Genomic DNA, 19,715 nt, shown 5'->3' with positions numbered 1-19,715 from the left:
GCAAGGAACCAATTCGAATGTGAGTTTTTCTTACGTAAAATTTTCTGGGGATTCCGAAACTGTCTTTATTTTTTATCTAAAATGAACAGTTTTTGAAATATCGGTCAAAGTTTACTTCCTCAAAAAAAAATTACTTGGAGTGAGAGACCAATGGTTTTAATTGTTTTATTTGAAGTTAGAGAGTTCAAACAATTGAAATTCTAGCTTTCGTAGGCAAAATTAATCAAAGTTTCCAAATCAGTTTTAATTTTTTGTCTACGACCGATAGTTCGTAAGATATTAAAGTTTGAAGAACTGTTAAAAATTTAGTTTGTCAAAAACCAGACATTTCTCAACACTTGAATTTTTTTTGGAAAAATGGAGCACGGAACCAACTCTAATGTGAGTTTTTCTTACGTAAAATTTTCTGAGGATTCCGAAACTGTCAGTATTTTCCAACTACAGCTGACAGTTTTTTGTCAAAGCGTTGAGTTCGCATATTATTATTTATAATAATGGCAAGGCTGAGTCGTGCAAGTATTTACAAATGAAATTATGACATGAGAAATCATGTTTTTAAATGATGCTTGCTCGATGTAAATTCTTTATTGTCCTATTGTTATTTAATGTTAAAATAATAAAAAGTGCAAACTTTTAAATACGTTGAACTTGACCGAGGCCATCTGATGGGAAGTCTTTAATGTGTTATTTTGCGTCATCGCACTGCAGAAACCGAACATGAATCATTATTCAATAAAAAAATATTGAATTATATCGTCACACGTTCATTATGTTGCTTTAACTCGAATTTCTCTCATTTTAATAATTGGGTAACAATTGAGGTCATAAATAAAATGTTATTGAGCGGTGATAAAAATTATAACACGTGTGATGCAAGTGTGTATTACTAGTTGTCTATCTACTACAATTACATATTCCCTTTACGATTTTATATTAAGCAACAAAGTGAAGTAAGAATACGCCGAACTGATGACCTGCAATCAAATTTTTTACTCAATCATTTAAAAAACTCCAATTAATTACACGAAGAAAGGTCGGGAAAGACATCACTCCAATATTTGCAGCATTGAGAGTTAGAGGTTTTTGCGATCGCATTAAAATCATGTAGATGTCTTTTTGCACATCAACTGGTGCTAAATGCCAAGGCACGTAATAAATATCTTCAGCGACTGCAATGCTCTGAAAATTTTTTATTTGAAACCAAACTCATTAAATCAAATACTTCGTCTATTAGAAGTTGTCCGTAGTAACAAATCAGTAGAAGTAACACCAACCATCCGAGGAGATGTAAAGTGAATCGTAAAGAATCATTGAAGTTGTCCACAATTAAAATCTCGAAACCTAGCGCACTGATAACAAGAGATGTTAGTGTGATGTGGAGCATCATCATGGTGCCGAACGCTTCGTTTGTTTTTTCAGAGTATCTAGAATTTTTTATTTTCAAAGAACAGGATAATGTCTGAATATTTTATAATAAATTTTGCTAAAACATCCCGATATTACATATTTTTCTCAGTCACGTCAAAAAGAAAGACAACTGCAACTAGGTATACAGAGTGGACACAGAAGTGTGTATTCGGTCTATAACTTTTTTGCTATTTGAAATATTGCGATGCTGTTTTTTTATCCGACAGAATGACTTAAAGTCCACTAACTAAAAATATTTTTATTATACACAGGGTGTTGTATACAGTGTGGTGAACCAAAGTTATATTTTTTTAAATGGAACACCCTATATATTTTTGCATAATTGGATTCTACGCAAAAAAATAATGTAACTTTATATAAATTATTATGGGTCTATTTCTTTTCGTTTCGGAATTATTCAACTTTTCGTTATAGAAAAGACCAATTTTTGAAAAATTACTACAAAGTCGCCTGTGAATATTTTCCGGTAAATTTGTAACAGAAAAATTCAGAATACCTTGTAGTAGGAATTGTAGGAAATAATATACAGGTCTGCCAAAAGGCAAAAAGTTAAATAACTCATTTTTTTAAATGGAACACTATGTATTTTTTTACACGTATCGGTAGCTTTTTTCATAAGCTTCTAATGACATGCGGTTTGTACAGCAAATTTACAATATTTCTTAAAGTGTTCAAAAAAATAAAAAATATTTTTTTATTTATTTTATTAATAATTCTTGATGAGTGAAATTCATTTATGTATTAGGTAATAATTAGATTACTAATGATATTAGTCACATTAGTATATACCAAACAATTAATTACCATTTGACTATCAGATTCTAGGCTAACAAATTTTCTTGTAATAAAATATATTTTTTTGAAAAATTTCGAAAAATATTTTAGATTTGCTATGCAAACGTCATATTATTAGAAAACTTATCAAGAATGCTATCGAAACAAAAAAAATCATGGTGTTCCATTTGAAAAAAATAAGTTATTCAACTTTTTGCGTTTTGGCACACCCTGTATATTATCTGCGTGCTTTAACTAAAAGTCGACTATTTGCTAAAACTACAAGGTATTCTAAATTTTTCTGTTGCAAATTTATCGGAAAATATTCATAGGCAACTTTGCAGTGATTTTTCAAAAATTGGTCTTTTTTATAACAAGAAGTTGAATAATTCCGAAACGAAAAAAGATAGACCCATAATAGATTATATAAAGTTACACTATTTATTAGCGTAGAATCCAACTATGCAAAAATATATAGGGTGTTTTATTTAAAAAAATATAACTTTGGTTCACCACCCTGTATACAACACCCTGTGTATAATAAGAATATTTTTAATTTGTGGACTCTAAGTCGATCTCTATCGGATAATAAAAACAGCATAGCAATATTTCAATTCCCAAAAACGTTATAGACCGATTAAACAGCTCTGGGTCACCCTGTATATCTTCTTGGTTGATGTACACTAACTGGATAGTTTGTAAAATAACTTGTTTGTTGAAATTTGTGACCTAAAAGACTTCAATGAGGGCCTTGCTATAGGGGTATCATTCTTTTTGATCGTGACTGTACGATTTTCATTCCGACATTTATTTCACTGTTTTGTATAATTTTGTCAAAAATAATCGCTGAATAGTGTCGTAACATTAAAAATCACATTTTTTTTATTTACTCACGTGATGATTGCGGTGTGAAACTTGACACAGTAGATGACATCCTCTGCAATTTTTTGGCTCGAACAATCGAACCGTTTAATAAAACCCCGCAAATGTTTCAACTGGTTCGTAATATGCATCAAAAACCCACAAATCAACATTGTCAAATCCAAAATAATGACCGAAACCATCAAGCAAGTGTAGAATTGGTGGACGAAAACAATTTCAAAAACTGGGCTATAGTCAAATTTGAATGGGAACCAACAACGAGTCACTAGACCACACGGAACGTCATTATTTTGACGTTGTTGACACTTTTCGATATTCAAATACGGCATTATCATGTACACAACATTGCCAATGACTCCGTAAAAAACGAATATTTTTGTGTACAAGTTGGCTTTTTTGTCCGTTAAAATGATATCGGTTGTTTTGCTATATTTGGTGAAAGCTGGGAGGTTTTTGACAAGGGTTTTGACAAGTTTTCGGTTTTTGACAAAACATATGGTCATGTAAATCATGCCAATGATGCAAATCAGAGCGATCAAGTTTTCGGTTATTGTGACCATGTTGTAAACATCACCTGGAATTCGTCTATTTATTTATTTTTTCAACATTAGACAAAAAATAACAAAATAAAAAAATATAGTGTTTTTTCAAGGCTTAAAAAATAGTTTACTTAACTACACAAACACATGTTACAAAAAAAACCCCAATTTATTCAGTTCTCTTTTGTCAAAACTTAAGCTTATGTATACAGGGTTAGTCTATTTAAAGTGCATTTTTTTACTATATACGTATCTCGAAAATTAATAATCGCACCAAATTCAGAGTTTACTATGATTTTCCTAGACTTTTTCGCGATTATTTTTTTGAGATATATAGTAAAAATATACTTATAATAGACTAACCCTGTATATGTCAGAATCCACATTTATTGAGTAATTTTTTGTAAAAATAATAAGTTTCTAGCTATATTCAGAAAGATGCAAACACAGAATTTTCCTAATTTTGCTCTATATTTTTTCACTTGTAACCACTCTATAACTTTGTTAATTTTAAAAATTCCAAAAAAGTCGAAAGAACTTTTTTATGTGGAATTTTGTGCTTTACAATTTTTGTTTAAAACTATTTTTGTAGCCCTTACCAATTTTGAATAACCTTGAAAAAACACTTTTTTAGTTACCGGTGATTTGCAAAACAAAGTGGGCTAGAATAGGCAGAGCGCACGGCATCAGTGACACAATCAAGGAGGCGTCTTTGACAAGCCTCCACTGATCGTAATTGTCATTAGAAGGCCACAAGAATGACAGTTTTAGGATAGTAACAGTGAAATTGAGAAAAATATGTTTTCGGGTCATTGTTAAACTACAGTGAGGAAATCAATCAAATCTCTGCTTTTATAGCTACACCAGAGAGACATTTGATGAAAGTTGCAACATCGCGTGTCACAATAAGACGTCCAACTTACTTTATAATCTTGATGTGATAGACTATAATACGTTGGATTTTTTTCTTCAGAGATTCTCTTTCAGTTATTTCTTCATGTAAATTGTGGATCAAGTTGCGACAGTTTTTCAATTGTGTCAAAATGTGCATCATTATCCCGACCAGTGTCATTGTCAAGACAATGACATAGTAACTAATGACAACACACGTGTACACTTGGATGAAATAAGCCATTGGAAATAGTTTTTTTGATACGTCAAAAGGGTAAAAACACCGTGCCATTAACCCACAAGGGTCTCTTTCGATATACAGTTGAGATTTTCGGAGATTTTCGCACTTGGTTCGTTCATGCAGAGGCGCCAAGCAGTTCATCAAGTTGCCAAAGAACCAGTACACGGTGACCGCTAATAAAAAAACAATTTGAATATTTTTCAAAATTTTGATTTTTTCTTAAAAAAAATTATTAACAAACTTATGCCCCAACTTTTCTTTTAGTAAATGGAGAAAAATTTAATTTTTCATTGATCTGAATTAGTGGGTACTAATGTATTTCCTATAACTACAATGTGTTCAAAAATGATTGTTCATCAAGTCCCCTATGACCATAATGTGGCGCTTGATTTAAATTGTGACTTCTGTCAAAGTGACAGATCCGTCAAAATGATGCAAATCTAAAAACTATAAACAGTACATAATCCATAGTCGACTTGATGAACAACCATTTTTGAACACATTGTATGTCTATAAGTATTTTGACTGTTTTTTTTATGTAGATTTGCTTCCCTCATAATAAATGATTAAATAATTTGAGTTACTATAAATTTGTATGTACTTTTTACAGAACTTTTTTAATTAAAATTTGTTGGAAAAAAATTTTTTTGTAATCAAATTCCAATTCGCGATTATTTCGGGGTTTTAAGTAAATGGCAACCTAATTGAAATTAATTTAATTACTTAATTTGTGTTGCAAATTTCGAATTAATGATAAAAATAGCGAAATTACGGTGAATTATCCAAATATGAACACTAGTTTTTGTTAATTTTTGAGACGCCTTCTGATTGGTTTTTCGAACTGCAGCGAGCGATTAGCTCGTCAATACCCAATGACAAACAGCTTGCAATTTTTTGCGCGCTAGATAAACAAGGTGGAGGTGTTTCCTCTATTTTTATTGGTCAAGTAGGCATTCTCGGAACAAATGAGACGCAACCTAAACCGATAGCTTTGTTTTTTAAATGGCACATACCTTTGCTATACTTTTGGACTTTTTTTTCGGTCGTTTCAATTTCCACTTTTCCGCAAAATTTCTCAAACGTTGGCAACTCTCTAATAAGACTTGTGACGTTTTGGATTTTATCGAGAAAACAATATCGCATGTAAATACAACCGATGAAATCAATCGTTGCGATTGCTCTTTGAATCAAAACGTCGTAACCGTCAGATTCGGTGAAAAGTGGACGCAGAATTCCATAAATGCAAGTCCAAGCACTTAAATAGACAATTATGAGGAGTGATAGGCTTTTGAGGTGGTAATTGAGGGTCATGTGGCCGTTTGGAGGCCACAACATTATTAGTTTGAGGGTGAGAACGTTGAATTTTAAGTGTTGCACTTGCGACATTTTCGGAGGGAATGAGGATTGAGTTGTTTGAGGATGAAAGCTTGTCATTTGTGTCTTTGATGAAAAATTTATTGTCTGTCGATCAGATTAAAGACTTGGTTTTTATCCTTGATTGATTAATTTATGCAAAATGTCAGGTATGTTGTACAGAGTGTTTTACTTTTGAATGGAGTGTCATTTTGAATAAAATATGTCTCACAAAAGTAGGACCATATTATTCATCCCAGTAAGCACAAAAACGATAGATCTAACGATTTTTTAACGTTACAACGGTTGATATAACGTTTTTTTTAACGTTATCACGGTTAATATAACGTTTTTTAACGTTACAACAGTTGATATAACGTTTATTAACGTTATAATGGTTAATATAACGTTTTGTTAACGTTACATTGCTTGATATAACGTTTTTTTAATGTTACAACGGTTGACACAACGATTTTTTAACGTTACAACGGTTGATATAACGTTTTTTTAACGTTACAATGGTTAATATAACGTTTTGTTAACGTTACATTGGTTGATATAACGTTTTTTTAACGTTACTACGGTTGACATAACGTTTTTTTAACGTTACAACGGTTGATATAACGTTTTTTTAACGTTACAACGGTTGATATAATTTTTTTTAACGTTACAACGGTAGATATAACGTTCTTTTAACGTTACAACGGTTGATATAACGTTTTGTAACGTTAGAACGCTTGATATAACGTTTTTTAACGTTACAATGGTTAATATAACGTTTTTTTAACGTTACATCGGTTGATATAACGTTTTTTTAACGTTACAACGGTTGATATTGCATCATACGTTGAAATGCACAACGTTGTTATTTGGTTGTATGATTACATTTTCTTTTAACGTTTATGTTACGTAGTTTAATAACCGTATTTATTTTTTCTATCAATTTTCAAAGTTTAAAGTTCTTCTTAACTTAAAATTGTGTTTTAAAAGAACTGTAACGTTATTAAAACATTGTTGTTTTAAACGTATAATTAACGTTTCAGAAAAACTGTAAACTCTTAAAACTCAGAACATATAGTAAATAACTACTACAGTAATAACTCGACAATTATTATAAAGTATAAAAACTGATATAAAAAATTAAGAAAGCAGTTAAATATAGTTTTTTTAAATAATATCGATTTTTAGGAAAAAATGCTATTATATAATGTGTTTTTTTAAATGATAAATGCAAGTTATTTAAGATAGTATTTTGCATGTTGAGTGTATAGGGTTATTAATTAAATAAATATATTTTTAAAACGTTGCTTGTTGACGTTGATTACTGGTTTAAAATTTTCTGTAATTTTACGTTATATTCTTGCGTTACAAAAACGTTTAAATACATAATAAAAAAAACGTTAATGTTTTACGCTACAATAACGTTATTTCCGTGGACATTTTTGCGTTAAAAGTAACCTTTTTTTTACGTTATTTTTTCGTTACTTTACACTTTCCATGGTGTAGTTTGTGCTATTTTCTCATTCTCAGCTGTAGAATTCACAAACTGTTGGAAAAAAGCGCCGCCTACTGACTGCGCCAATTAATTAATTTGTGAAAAAACTAAACAAAACGTTTTTATTTATTACAATTTATCATTGTTATTGTACAATTTTCTTTCGCTAAACTTAACTTTGTACCCTTTCTTTGGTTTGGCTACAATATTGTAGAAGCATTCAATTTCTGCAATTGACTTGTATACGGCCGGTTCAAAGGTGAAGTTCTTCAACAGTGATGCCATCATTACTTTCATGGAAAGCATCGCAAATTTGAAACCTATACAATTTCTGGGACCGTAACCAAACGGCATGAAAGCACAACGTGAACGATTTGGATCTCTTTCAGTTAAAAACCTCTCAGGATCAAATTTATCCGGATTTTCCCACAAAAGGGGCGAATCGTGGATGTTTTTTATGCTGATGATTATGTTACTTCCAGTTGGGACAACGCAATCATCTAAAAAAAATTTTTTTTCGCTTTATATCACAATTAAACACTCGTACTTAAGTGCAAATCTTCGGTCATTCGTCGGTTAATGAACGGAACGGTTGGTAAAATCCTCATCGTTTCCTTGATCACGGCTTCAAGGTAAACCATTTTGTTGATATGTTCCAGTGTTATTTCGTCAGTGTTCCACAAAATGGCGTCAAGCTCTTCGTAGATTTTCTCCTAAAAAATGACTCAGTTTTGTACAAATTTCGAAAAAACTAACCTGAACTTGTGGAAAAATGGCCAAAGTGAGTAGAACGGTGGCCATGGTCAAGGCAGTTGTTTCACTAGCTGCAACTAACATGGTTTGGGTTTCTTCCAAAATGTCGTCATCGGTCATATTTTCGGACATTTTGAGCAGATTGTTTAGGAAATGTTTTTTTCGCATGGAATCGTCCGGAAAGTCGCCACAGTTTTTTAAAAGTGGTTCTGGTTCTAGTTTTTTGAGTTTGATTATCTGGAATTTTTTTAATTAATTAATTGTGTCTTTAATTTTTGAAAAAAAAACTACTTTTCTGACGAAGTCCAAAATTTTGTCAGAGGTGGCTTTGGTTAACTTTCCTAGGGGAGAGTGTTTCCAAATGAATTCAGGGTGGTACCACACCCCGATCATGCGAGTTGATGAGTATTTTTCCGCCCTAGAAATTATTTTAATTGGGGTGAATTTATTTTGGTTTTTTTATACTTGATGCAATCATCAATGTATTCCTCTTGTCCTTTGATTAAATCAGCGTCAATGTCCATCAAAGTTTCTGTAAAAAAACACAAAAACAACCAATGGTTTGGTTCAATTAATTAATTAGTAAATTAATAAATTAATTAATTGAAATTATTACCACATGAAATATCAATAGTGTTGCGGAACAGCCAATAGGAAACATCAACCGAGTCAGAACCGGCGTGTTTTCGCATCTTTTCGACCAGTTTTTTCGAGTGTTTGTTAAAAACGCCAATAAATGAGTTTAAAATCTGGATATTGAACGACGGGTTTATGATTTTTCGGTGGCTTTTCCACTTAATAGCTGAAACAGTGAATTAAGTTGTTAATTTTTGGGGAAAATTTCGTATTTTGTACCTGGAGCTGTTAGTAATCCCTCCCAGAAAATTGGGTCCATAAATGTGGCAAATTTTCCCTTTGTGAAGCATTTACTCAAAATAATTTCACAATCTTCCGGTCGTGAAGTAACGAAAATCAGGTCTTGGCCTAACCAGATTTTGAAGAGAGGTGGCTGTGATTTGGTCAATCGCAACATTGCTTGATACATGTCTGGAAAAATATAAAATTTTCAAAAAATATATTAAAACGTCTTTATCATTAATTAATGATTTTTTTTCTAAAAGTTTCTGTAAAAATTTATATTAATTAAATTTGCAATTTCGGACAAAATTTGTCAAGATTTATTGATTTATTGTACGTGTGACACCACAAACAATAAATACGTACTCAAAAATCTGAGGTTCGATCCCTGATGCTGTCATTTTTTTTTTGAGCACAAGCAATACGTAATAGGCAGACTACGGATATTTAAAGATTAGGAGGTACAAATAAAACGTTCCAATTCGTGCTAGTTCCGTTAATGTTGCCAGAGAGCGCGTTTGTTTCATTGCCATTTAATTTTTCAGAAAAATAGTTAATAAACAGCAAACAAAAAATACAGCCAGATAGAGCATTAAATTCTCTGTAGTAAGACATAAGCATAATGCAAATTTTTGATTGTAAAGTATATTTAAAAAAAATAACTTTTACCAATTTGTACTTTGCCCCACATTTTTCGAAACGCTGAGAATACGGTTACAGATACAAGGAAAATGTTAGGAAGGAAGTTGTAGAGAATTAAATTTCCTATAAAAAAGTCCGCGAGACCACATTTTTATCTTCAACCATTTAGGCCCTAAAGTCGTTCAAAGACGCTCAAATGACTGATTTGCGTCATTTTGCCGGTGGTCAAGTGTTGCAAGTTAATTTTTACCTAAACCGTTGAAGATAGAACTATGGTGTCGCGGACTTTTTTGTACAAAATTTAATTCTCTACAACTTTGTTCCTTACACTTTTTTTATATCTTTAACCGTTTTCGCAGCGTTTGCAAAAATATAAGATGATACGCAAATTGAATATTTTTTTGCACATCGTCGCATATTTATCAAAACGCTGGGAATACGGTTGAAGATACAAAAAAAGTGTAAGAAACAAAGTTGTAGAGAATTAAATTTCCTATAAAAAAGTCCGCGACACCATATCTTTATCTTCAATTGTTTACGTATAAATTAATTTTTTGTTACTTGACCACCGGTAAAATGAAATGAATTCGTCGCTGGGCGTCTTTAGGGCCTAAACCGTTGATGATAGAGATACGGTCTCGCGGACTTTTTTAAAGAAAATTTTGTTCTCTACAACTTTCTTTCTAACATTTTTCTTGTATCTTTAACCATATTCGCAGCGTCTTGAAAAATACGAGCTAAAGCGCAAATGCTATATTTTAATTCATTTTTTTCTCATGTTTCTTATGAAAATTTTAGTCTCAGTTTTTCTCAGTCTGTTAAGAGTGCAAAACTCAACATTTTTCCATTTTTTTTAAGTAATTAGTAAATTGGTTGGATTTAAATTAATTTAAAACAATTTAGAGCGCCCTCAAACGTGCTGTTTTGTTAGGTCCAAAAAATTCGTTTCGTCTCCTAACTCATAGTCCTCCGTAGTATTGTAATTGTTATAAAAAAACACTTAAAAAAGCAAAATTTCTTATTATTGTATGACATTTTTATAAAATCTGCCGTTCGTCTGTGTTAAAAAATGTTTTTTTCAAAACTATTTTTATTGATTTATTATAAATTGTGTTTTTATTTAAATTAAACAAATTTTTGTTTAGTTTTGTAATTTTTTTAAATAATTAATTATTTCATTTTGAAAAAAAAATCGAACTAATGTTTTTTTTCACTGACCGTCGTATCCTCCGTGAAACAAATGGGCACTTCCGAGGATGGGCAAAGCCCATGGTCCCGGTAACTTCATCGCGTGGTAATAGAGCCATCTCCTATTCCAATGGTACTTGATAAAAAAAAAAAACACTAGCACTAAAATCACCAATGAAAGGATTGTTGTGATTGTAAACTCAGTTTTCTTCATTTTAGTTTTGTTGCTATACTGTACGTTTACCAATAATTAACTACCTTTATAGCGCGGTTTAAAAACGGGGGGAAGTTGCTAGAAAAAACCAAAACGCTAAGTTGTTTGACCTAAATTATTCTCCGATCAAGTTTACGGCCGCTGTTTTGTAACGATGAGATGACATTGAGATCACTTTTACACTCCAGACAAGTATTGTAACAATTTCATAATTGCATTTTGTAATAAATTCGGTCGAAATATCAATTTGGTTAGAGATTTTTATAGTGGAAAATTGTCAATCAACAAACTAGTTATATTTGGCCTTCGTGCTTTACTCTATTGCTCAAGTAAAATTACTGAATTTTTGAAGACCTACTTTCGGTTTTAAAATTTGAAGTATTTGTGTGGATTTTGTAACACTTTTTCGCCTCTCTATTTATTGGCACCATATAAGTAAGACTGTAGCGTTCCCAAAAGGCGTTTCGATTGTGTGTCGAAAGGTCACTGCTGTTTGCACTTTCACTTGAAGTTTTTCAAATAAAGTGGCATTTTACCATTACTATTAAGTGCTTTGCATTTATCAAATATTAATAATTATTTTAATTAGTTGCAAAACATTCGGAAGTGGAAGTTAATTTCGGTATAATACGGAACTAAAAATTGAGGAAATATTTTTTTTTTATTGATTAGATTTATTTCCGCCTTGATGTCACGTCTGATTCTTCCTCAGTGGAAATAGAAAAAGCTGAACTACAGGTCTAAGGATAAGGCAATCAGGAAATTCAAACACCTTGGATTGTCAGTGTTTTTATTTAAATTAAATAAACACAAATTAAATAAAATGCAGTAATTTTCGCTATTGCCATAAATTATGACTGTTTTATTAAATATTAATATTTTTTCTCTAATTTTATTTTATGACCATGTTTCGGTTTTGCAACCGCTCCATAAATCAGCTCAATATCTTCCAAACTTTGATATCGTGTTGGTTTAATTGTAAATTTCCTTAAAACGGTCGCTAGAATCACTTTCATCGACATGAGACCGTACTTGAAGCCTAAAATTTTTATAAAGTTGTTTTTAAATGAAACTAATGGTCAATTAATACGAACCGACACAGTTCCTAGGACCGTAGCTGAATGGAAGAAATGTGCAACGATGTCGTTCCGAGTTATTTTTTGGTAAAAACCGATCAGGATTGAATTTGTTTGGTTCTTTCCAAAATTCTGATTTTTTTGATATGTGAACAATTGGAACTAGCACGGTACTGCCGGCAGGAATTGTGCAATGTTCTGTAAAATTTTAAAATATAATAAAATTGTGCATTGTTCTACAAGGTGTGGCGTCTAAACCCCACTTTAGAAGTACTGGTGATTCTAATAATGATAGTCATCTAAAAATTTGTATACAATTATAATTGCTTAGGTCCAGCTCAATGAAAATATTTTCAAGATGGTGACACTTCCGGTTATACCGGAACTCGCCATCAACTTGCTTATTTTAAATGAAAAGCTATATTTTTTAATGCATTTTTGGATTACTAGAGTTATTTTAAGGTAGTTTTTATTAGCTTACCCTATACCTAAATTTAGCCGTTTACGAAATATTTGGTTTTTATTTTTTTTGGATTTGCACCTTCCAGTTCAAAAATTGATAACTCTGCCATTTTTAAAAATTTGGAAACATTTTTTAACTCATTTGAAAGAGGAAGCCTAGATCTTTCTTTTGGTGTTTTCAAATTTCTAAAAAAAGATAACAAACCCCAAATGTATAAAGTTAAGTTTTCAGAATTTTAGGCACCCATAACTCAATTTTTTCAAATGAAATGCCACAAGTTTTATTTCATTAAATTGTAGAAAATTTAATTCTGCATCGATCTGTATTAGCATTCCCTATACTTATGTTTAATAGTTTTCAAGTTTTCAATAACTTTTTGTTGGGAATGAGAAATTTTCTCATAGGTTGCCATGGAAACGAGAGAAAAAATATGAGAAATTAAAGTTTTTTAAATAAATTGATTTTGTTTTCAAAGAACGGACAACACAATTTTGAACAGAGTTTGTCGTTTGTTTAATCAGAAATGTTTTCATGGCAAACTATGCAAAAATAGCTGTGGTTAGTAAGAAATTTTCTACAATGTCAAAAAAATCAACATAACTTGAAAATTATCACAGATAGGTATAGGGAATGCTAATACAGATCGATGCAGAAAAAAAATCTCCTTCATTTAGTAAAATAAAAATTAGGACATCCCATTTGAAAAAATTAAGTTATGGGTCCTTGAAGTTGTCCAAACTTAACCTTAAAATTTTTGGGTTTGTTAACTTCTTTTCCAAATTTGAACACACCGGAGAACAGATATAGGCTTTCACTTTTAATTCTCCAAATATAATTCCGAAATTTCTAAAATTAGGGGAGTTACCGATTTTTTAAGTGACAGGTGCAAATCCAAAAATTTTCAAAAAAATCTTAAATAGCTTGAAAACGACTAAACTTAGGTATAGGGAAAGCTGATAAAAACGGCCTTAAAATAACTCAACTAATCCAAAAACGCAGTGAAAAACATAGCTTTCCATTTAAAATAAGAAAGTTGGTAGCGACTTCCGGTATAACCGGAAGTGCCGCCATTTTGTAATTATTTTCATTGAGCAGAACTCAACGGATTATGACCGAGTACCAACTTCCAAACAAATATCTTCATTAGAATTTTCCATACTTTTAATGTGGGCTTTTGATAAAATTTACCTAACTTTATGTCTTGCTCGGCTAATCTCATAATAATCGGCACGATTGGGAGAATCCTCAAGGTTTCTTTAATAACACATTCTAAATATTCCATTTGATTGATGTGTTCAAACGTGGGCTCTCGTTCATCGTCTCCGAAAATTGAATCGAGCTCAAGCGCAATTTTTTGCTAGGAAAGCCAATTTTTTTTTCAATTTTTGGTTAAGTTTTATTATTTTACCTGAACTTCTGGGTATATTCCCAAAACTACTAAAACCAATGCAAGTGCGAGAGCTGAACTTTCACTACCAGTGATTAAAATATTTTGAATTTCGTCCTCGACCGGTGAATCGTCATTTGATTTATTCAAGTGTTGTAAATAATTCGTAAAGGGGTTAGTTGTATCCTTGAAATCACATTTTTTCAATGACAGAATTTGCTTAATGAAAGTAAACGATTCAGCACATGCTTTGTCCATTTCTCGGCCCAACGGTGACTTTTTCCAAAAAAAATCAACTTGGAGCCAAGGACTGAATGAACGGATTGTGGCAATGTCTTCTGCCCTAAAAAAAAAAAAATAATACCTAACTTGGTTATTTCGTAACTGATATTTTTACCTTATCAGTTTTTGTAAATAATTGTCTTGACCTTGAAGTAGGGAACTGTCAACACCAACAAGTGCTTCTAAACAAATACATAAACTCAAATAATAATCACTTTCTCTTGATAATAATTATTTACCACAAGCCGTATCCAAAGTGCATCTGAACAATTTTAAAAAAATATCAAATTCTCTCCCACATTCCTGTTCCAAAACTCGCACTAAACGGTTCGCCTGTTTTCCAAAAATCTCGGTAAATGTTTGTAAAGTTTTCGAGTTAAAAGTGGGACCAATCATTCTTCTCCTCTCCTTCCAAATATTCACTGCAAATTTATTGAAACTACAATTATGCAAATTTTGCCAAACACTGACCTGGCGCTATTAAAAGACCAGTTCTGAACAATTTATACGCATATTTGTAGAATTTCGGTTTTTCGAAACAACTGTTTAGCACTATTTCAACATCTTCCGGTCTGGAAGTTATCACTATTAAGTCTTTACCCAACCAGAATTTGCTAAGTGTTGGGTATGTTTCAAAGATTTGGGTCATTTTCTTGTAAAAGACTGGAAATTAAAGCTGGTTTTGATAAATTAAAAAGTGTTTGGTACCTTTTTGGCCTCCGATGAAATGATGGGCGCTTCCAATGATGGGCCAGGCGAAGGGACCGTCGATTTTAGACCCATAATAATACAACCAGCGCCTACTCCAGTTGTATTTAAGCAAAAAATATAAAACTATAATGAATAAAACCCATATCAGGGCTGACGTGATCTTTTCTGGCTTCATGGTTTGGATTCACTAAACTAGTGTTACTTTTGGGTCTTCTTTATATAATAGCGATATGTAAAAAATTGGAAATACCCCAATATATTGTTCCAAATTCCAAATATTCATCAATTTGTGTTTATTTATTCAATATTACACAAACAAGCGTCAACATTATACAGGTTTTGAAGAAGTTGAGATAATTTATAACTAAGCAAGACCAAAAATTGGTTAAATATTAGAAAAAGTTTTTGTAAAAAATTATAAAATAATGATTATTAAACCAGTTTTGCTCTCAGTTCATCTATTTATAGTCGCACAATAGTAAAAATATGTAAAAGTTGATGTTATTTTAAGCGATGTTTTACTAGACAGCAGGAATTTCATTCTTTGTTTGTAGCTTTTTTGTTGGAATTTTTTTTTCTTAGTTTTCTTACAAAACTATTTTATTCAATAATCTAAATTCTGAAAGGTTAAAAGTTTGCACATTACAATAACAGTAAACAAATTGGGAAAATAGTTTTTCTAGTTTTATTGTTTTTTTGTTGTTTATACAATGTGTGTTTAAATGATTGTTATCTAGTCGTCACTGAATTTCCGATGTAAAATCAGAAATGCCGCTTTATAGAATTAATGACAGGCATTTAGACACCGAATATTACCATTCTCTTATTAAGTTTCCAATTCGGAAATAAGCTTCAACAGTACAAGCATTTTCGTGCAAATTGTACAATTTAGTTGCATTTTAACGAAATTTGTGAATTTCACAACTGACATTTTTACACGTAAACCAATTTCAAAGTGAACTAGATGACAATCATTTAAAAACACATTGTATTTCTAGACATAAAATTTGTTATTAAAAAAAGGAAACAATAAAAAGACCGAAACTTGTTTATCTTTTATTAATTACAATTTCTTTTCCATTTGTATTTTGAAGCCATGTTTTGGTCGTGCAGTAATACTGAAAATGATCTCAACTTGTTCGAAACTTGTATACTGTGGGCACTTGATTGTGTACTTTCGTAAAATTGTGGCCGTTAGCACTTTGACTAACATGTTACTGTACTGGAAGCCTGTAAAAAATTGTTACAAATAAGAAAATAATTAATTTGCACAAACCTATGCAATTTCTTGGTCCGTAACTAAACGGAATGAAGCTAGAACGCGGACGATTTGGGTCACAATTTTCGGGCAAAAATCGGTCAGGATCGAATTTTTTCGGATTTTTCCAAAAATCGGCGTTTTTGCCAATTTGCCAAATCGGGATTACTATTATACTTCCAGCAGGAATGGTGTAATTGTCTGTAATACACTTGAAATTTTTTTCCCAAATTTTGGGCAGTGATACCTAATTTTATGTCTTTATCGGCTAGTCTTGCAAGCAGTGGTACTGCTGGGAGTACCCTCGAAGTTTCCTTAATAACACATTCTAGATATTTCATTTTTTGGACGTCTTCAAGAGTTGTTTCTCTGTCATCGTGGCCAAAAATTGAATCAAGTTCTTTGGACACTTTTTTCTTCAATAATAAATTTTTTTGTGTTTTTTTTTAATTAAATGTGTGATTGTTACCTGTATTTCTGGATATATCCCTAAAACTGTCAAAATCATACCAACCGTAAGGGCAGTGCTCTCACTAGAAGTGATCAGAATGGTTTGGAGTTCTTCTTCAATGGCTGAGTCGTCAAATTTTGGATTTGTTTCATTCAAGGTCAATAAGTGATTTAGGAAACGTTTGGAAGTATGATTTTTTGGGTCTAATTTTTTCAAACCAATGATCTGAAAATGATCAAAGTAAAATGTTTTTGATGGTTTTTAAGGGAGTTACTTGTTTTATAAAAGAAAATGTTTCGGCAGAAGCTTTGCTCATTTCTTTGCTTAAAGGCGACAGTTTCCAAAAAAAATCGTCATGAAGCCAAATACTGAACGAACGAATTGTCAGAATATCTATCATTCTGGAAAATGGAACTTATTTTTATTCACATGCCTACATAATTGCTTACCTTTTTAAGTTGTTTATGTAATTATTTTTACCATGAAGTAAAGTAGGATCAACATCTGCAAGTGCTTCTACAAAATTAATTGTTAGTTTTTCATTCAATTAACATTTTTATTATTTTTTTTGCATAGTTTCTCACTAACTATTTTTTTTCTGTAGAATTTTTTACAAAAATTTACAATTTATTCACAAGTTTAATTGTTTCAAATTTTTCTGTTTCTAATTTTTTTTGGTATGTTTTTATGTTTTTTTGTTATTAGTGGGAAAATAAGTCATTTTTCAAAATGTCTAATACAAAATATTTGGAAGAAGAAAAAAACTAATAAATTTAATTTTTTTTAAATATTATTATATATCATTTTATATCATTTATATATATATATATAAAATATATATAAAAATATAAATATATATATATATATATATATATATATATATATATATATATATTATGCATATATTTTTATATTATATATATTTTTTATATTTAGTTTAAATTTAAAACTAATAAATTTTAAATAAATTAAATTATTTTAATGTATATTCATAAATTTTTTAAAATCAATATTTGCAATTTTGCCACTGCTACGTAAATTATTTTTTTGTTCTAAAAGCAAGGCTGGAAACAAAAATAGTTTAAAATGAAAAAATAATTTATATACGTTAATGAGAGCATGCATATTTTCAAAAACTAAAAATTCAGACACTGACCAAGGAATTTTAAGAAACTAAAAACACAAAAAAAAATAAAAAACTGAAAAAACTACAAATTTGTAAAAAACTTACCACAGGCGGTATCGAAAGTGCACCTATACAACTTAAAAAAAACATCTTCTTTGCCAAAATCCTCCTCAAACCAACTTATTAAACACTTTGCACGTTTCGAAAAAATATCAACATACGAATGTAAAACTTTCAAACTGAAAGCCTGATTGATCATTTTTCTCCTCTCCTTCCAAATGTTTTCTTCAACTCACAATAAAATCACGCAATTTTTATCCCAAAACTTACCCCGAGCTGTTAGAAGACCATTCCCTGTCACTTCGCACATGAAATTATAAAATTTCGGTTTCTCGAAACAATTGTTTAAAATAATTTCGACGTCTTTTAGCCTTGATGTCGCAACTACCAAATCCTGGCCCAACCAAAATTTGAAAATTGGCGGTTGGGCCTCAAATAGTTTAGTAAGTTGATTGTAAAATACTGAAAATTAGTTAGTTTTGCCTGATTTGCGTTGGTTTTACCTTTTTGGCCGCCGATGAAGTAATGGGCGATTCCGATGATGGGCCAGGCGAAGGGACCGTCGATTTTAGACCCATAATAATACAACCAGCGTCTGTTCCAGTTGTATTTTATTATAAAAAATAGAACAATAAATAACAAAGCCCATGTGAGGGCCGATGTGGTGTTTATCGTTTCAAAGTTCATGTTTAGTTCACTAAAATCTAGCTTCTTGTTTTTATACTCTGACCTGAAGTGACCAAATTATGTTAAGCAGTTTTTTGCACTTGTTTGCTGAATTTTGAACAAGGTTTTTTTTATCAAAATGGAATAACTTAAAGAAATGAAAAAAAAACGTTTGTCAGTACTTAGAAGTTAGGACGAATGCTTGTTTATTTTTTATAGTTTAACTTACACGAAAATTCTGTCTGTTTTATAAAAAAATTGGAAAACACTCTTGTCACTACATTACTCGCTTTATGAGAGCAACTGGTTTATTTTTTAAGAATTTTTAACAATTATGTTAAATCAACAATGATTAAAACCAGAATTTAACTCACATTATTACTGAGACAGGTTTGTTATCATCAGAAAATTAAGACTATTAGGATTTTGTATTTTTTTCGAACGCAAACCAGTATTTATTTGTGTGGTATGCTTATTTTGTCGATAATTCCTGTAGTGGTTCATTTAGCAATTTATTCGATTTCGGTTTGTTAAAGTTAGGAGTCGGAAAATTACACTAATAGTAGGTAAACAAATTAAGAAAACAATCTTACTTTTTATTTTATTGTCTAATCAATTAATCATTACAAAATTAATGTTTCTGTTTATTAAACTTTTGTATAACTAAAAATAAAATAATAATCAAACGGAAAACAGCGTACTTTCTGTATTAAATTTTTTTAACTAAAAATTCGTACAAGACAAAATTTAATATACAGTGTGGAGTTTTTAACTGAAATAAAACTCATAACTTTGGTGAAAATCCCCGAAATAGGTCAATTTTTATTTTTCCTTGCCTACTATTTGGTGCATATGGTTTTTGTTTCTCAGTTGTCAGAAATGCACAGCCACCCCAATTTTTTTTAATGTAATGGTATATCAAGTGACACCTCGTATGAAAGCCCTTTTTGCAAACATTACAACGCACTATTTGTTTT

General features: G+C 30.9%; 3 protein-coding genes across 4 annotated transcripts; all 3 read right to left on the bottom strand.

The window, feature by feature from the left end:
* Positions 1-866: 866 nt before the first annotated feature.
* Positions 867-4,452, bottom strand: LOC103313327 (odorant receptor 49b). 2 transcript variants are annotated; one of them, XR_010335151.1, is made up of 5 exons: positions 4,262-4,452; positions 3,097-3,658; positions 1,223-1,424; positions 1,024-1,169; positions 867-974 (listed from the first exon to the last, which is right to left on the bottom strand). XR_010335151.1 is itself a non-coding variant. In XM_015980754.1 (5 exons), the coding sequence occupies exons 1-5, from the start codon at positions 4,434-4,436 to the stop codon at positions 921-923; spliced, it is 1,149 nt and encodes a 382-aa protein (XP_015836240.1). In that variant the 5' UTR covers positions 4,437-4,452; the 3' UTR covers positions 867-920. The 2 variants fall into 2 exon arrangements, 1 of the variants encoding a protein (XP_015836240.1); XM_015980754.1 differs by having other exon boundaries at positions 1,024-1,179.
* A 3,259-nt stretch (positions 4,453-7,711) lies between these two features.
* On the bottom strand, positions 7,712-18,911 carry LOC103313315 (cytochrome P450 4C1). The gene is made up of 16 exons (XM_008196307.3): positions 18,576-18,911; positions 18,343-18,534; positions 18,118-18,297; positions 17,336-17,402; positions 17,161-17,287; positions 16,905-17,111; positions 16,683-16,851; positions 16,454-16,636; positions 16,245-16,407; positions 15,175-15,362; positions 14,938-15,129; positions 14,706-14,888; positions 14,582-14,648; positions 14,206-14,527; positions 8,151-8,316; positions 7,712-8,103 (listed from the first exon to the last, which is right to left on the bottom strand). The coding sequence occupies exons 1-16, from the start codon at positions 18,757-18,759 to the stop codon at positions 7,733-7,735; spliced, it is 2,961 nt and encodes a 986-aa protein (XP_008194529.2). The 5' UTR covers positions 18,760-18,911; the 3' UTR covers positions 7,712-7,732.
* LOC662193 (cytochrome P450 4C1) lies at positions 8,357-11,291 on the bottom strand (the record flags this gene model as incomplete). The annotated part of the gene is made up of 6 exons (XM_015980753.2): positions 11,075-11,291; positions 9,212-9,403; positions 8,973-9,158; positions 8,822-8,888; positions 8,648-8,774; positions 8,357-8,593 (listed from the first exon to the last, which is right to left on the bottom strand). Coding segments are annotated over exons 1-6 (993 nt in total), but the record flags the coding sequence as incomplete, so codon positions are not given.
* Positions 18,912-19,715: the final 804 nt, after the last annotated feature.

The sequence above is a fragment of the Tribolium castaneum genome, chromosome 8 (assembly GCF_031307605.1).
Source record: "Tribolium castaneum strain GA2 chromosome 8, icTriCast1.1, whole genome shotgun sequence".
In the NCBI taxonomy this organism is placed as follows: Eukaryota; Metazoa; Arthropoda; class Insecta; order Coleoptera; family Tenebrionidae; genus Tribolium; species Tribolium castaneum.
This window is presented reverse-complemented; position numbering and strand designations above follow the sequence as displayed.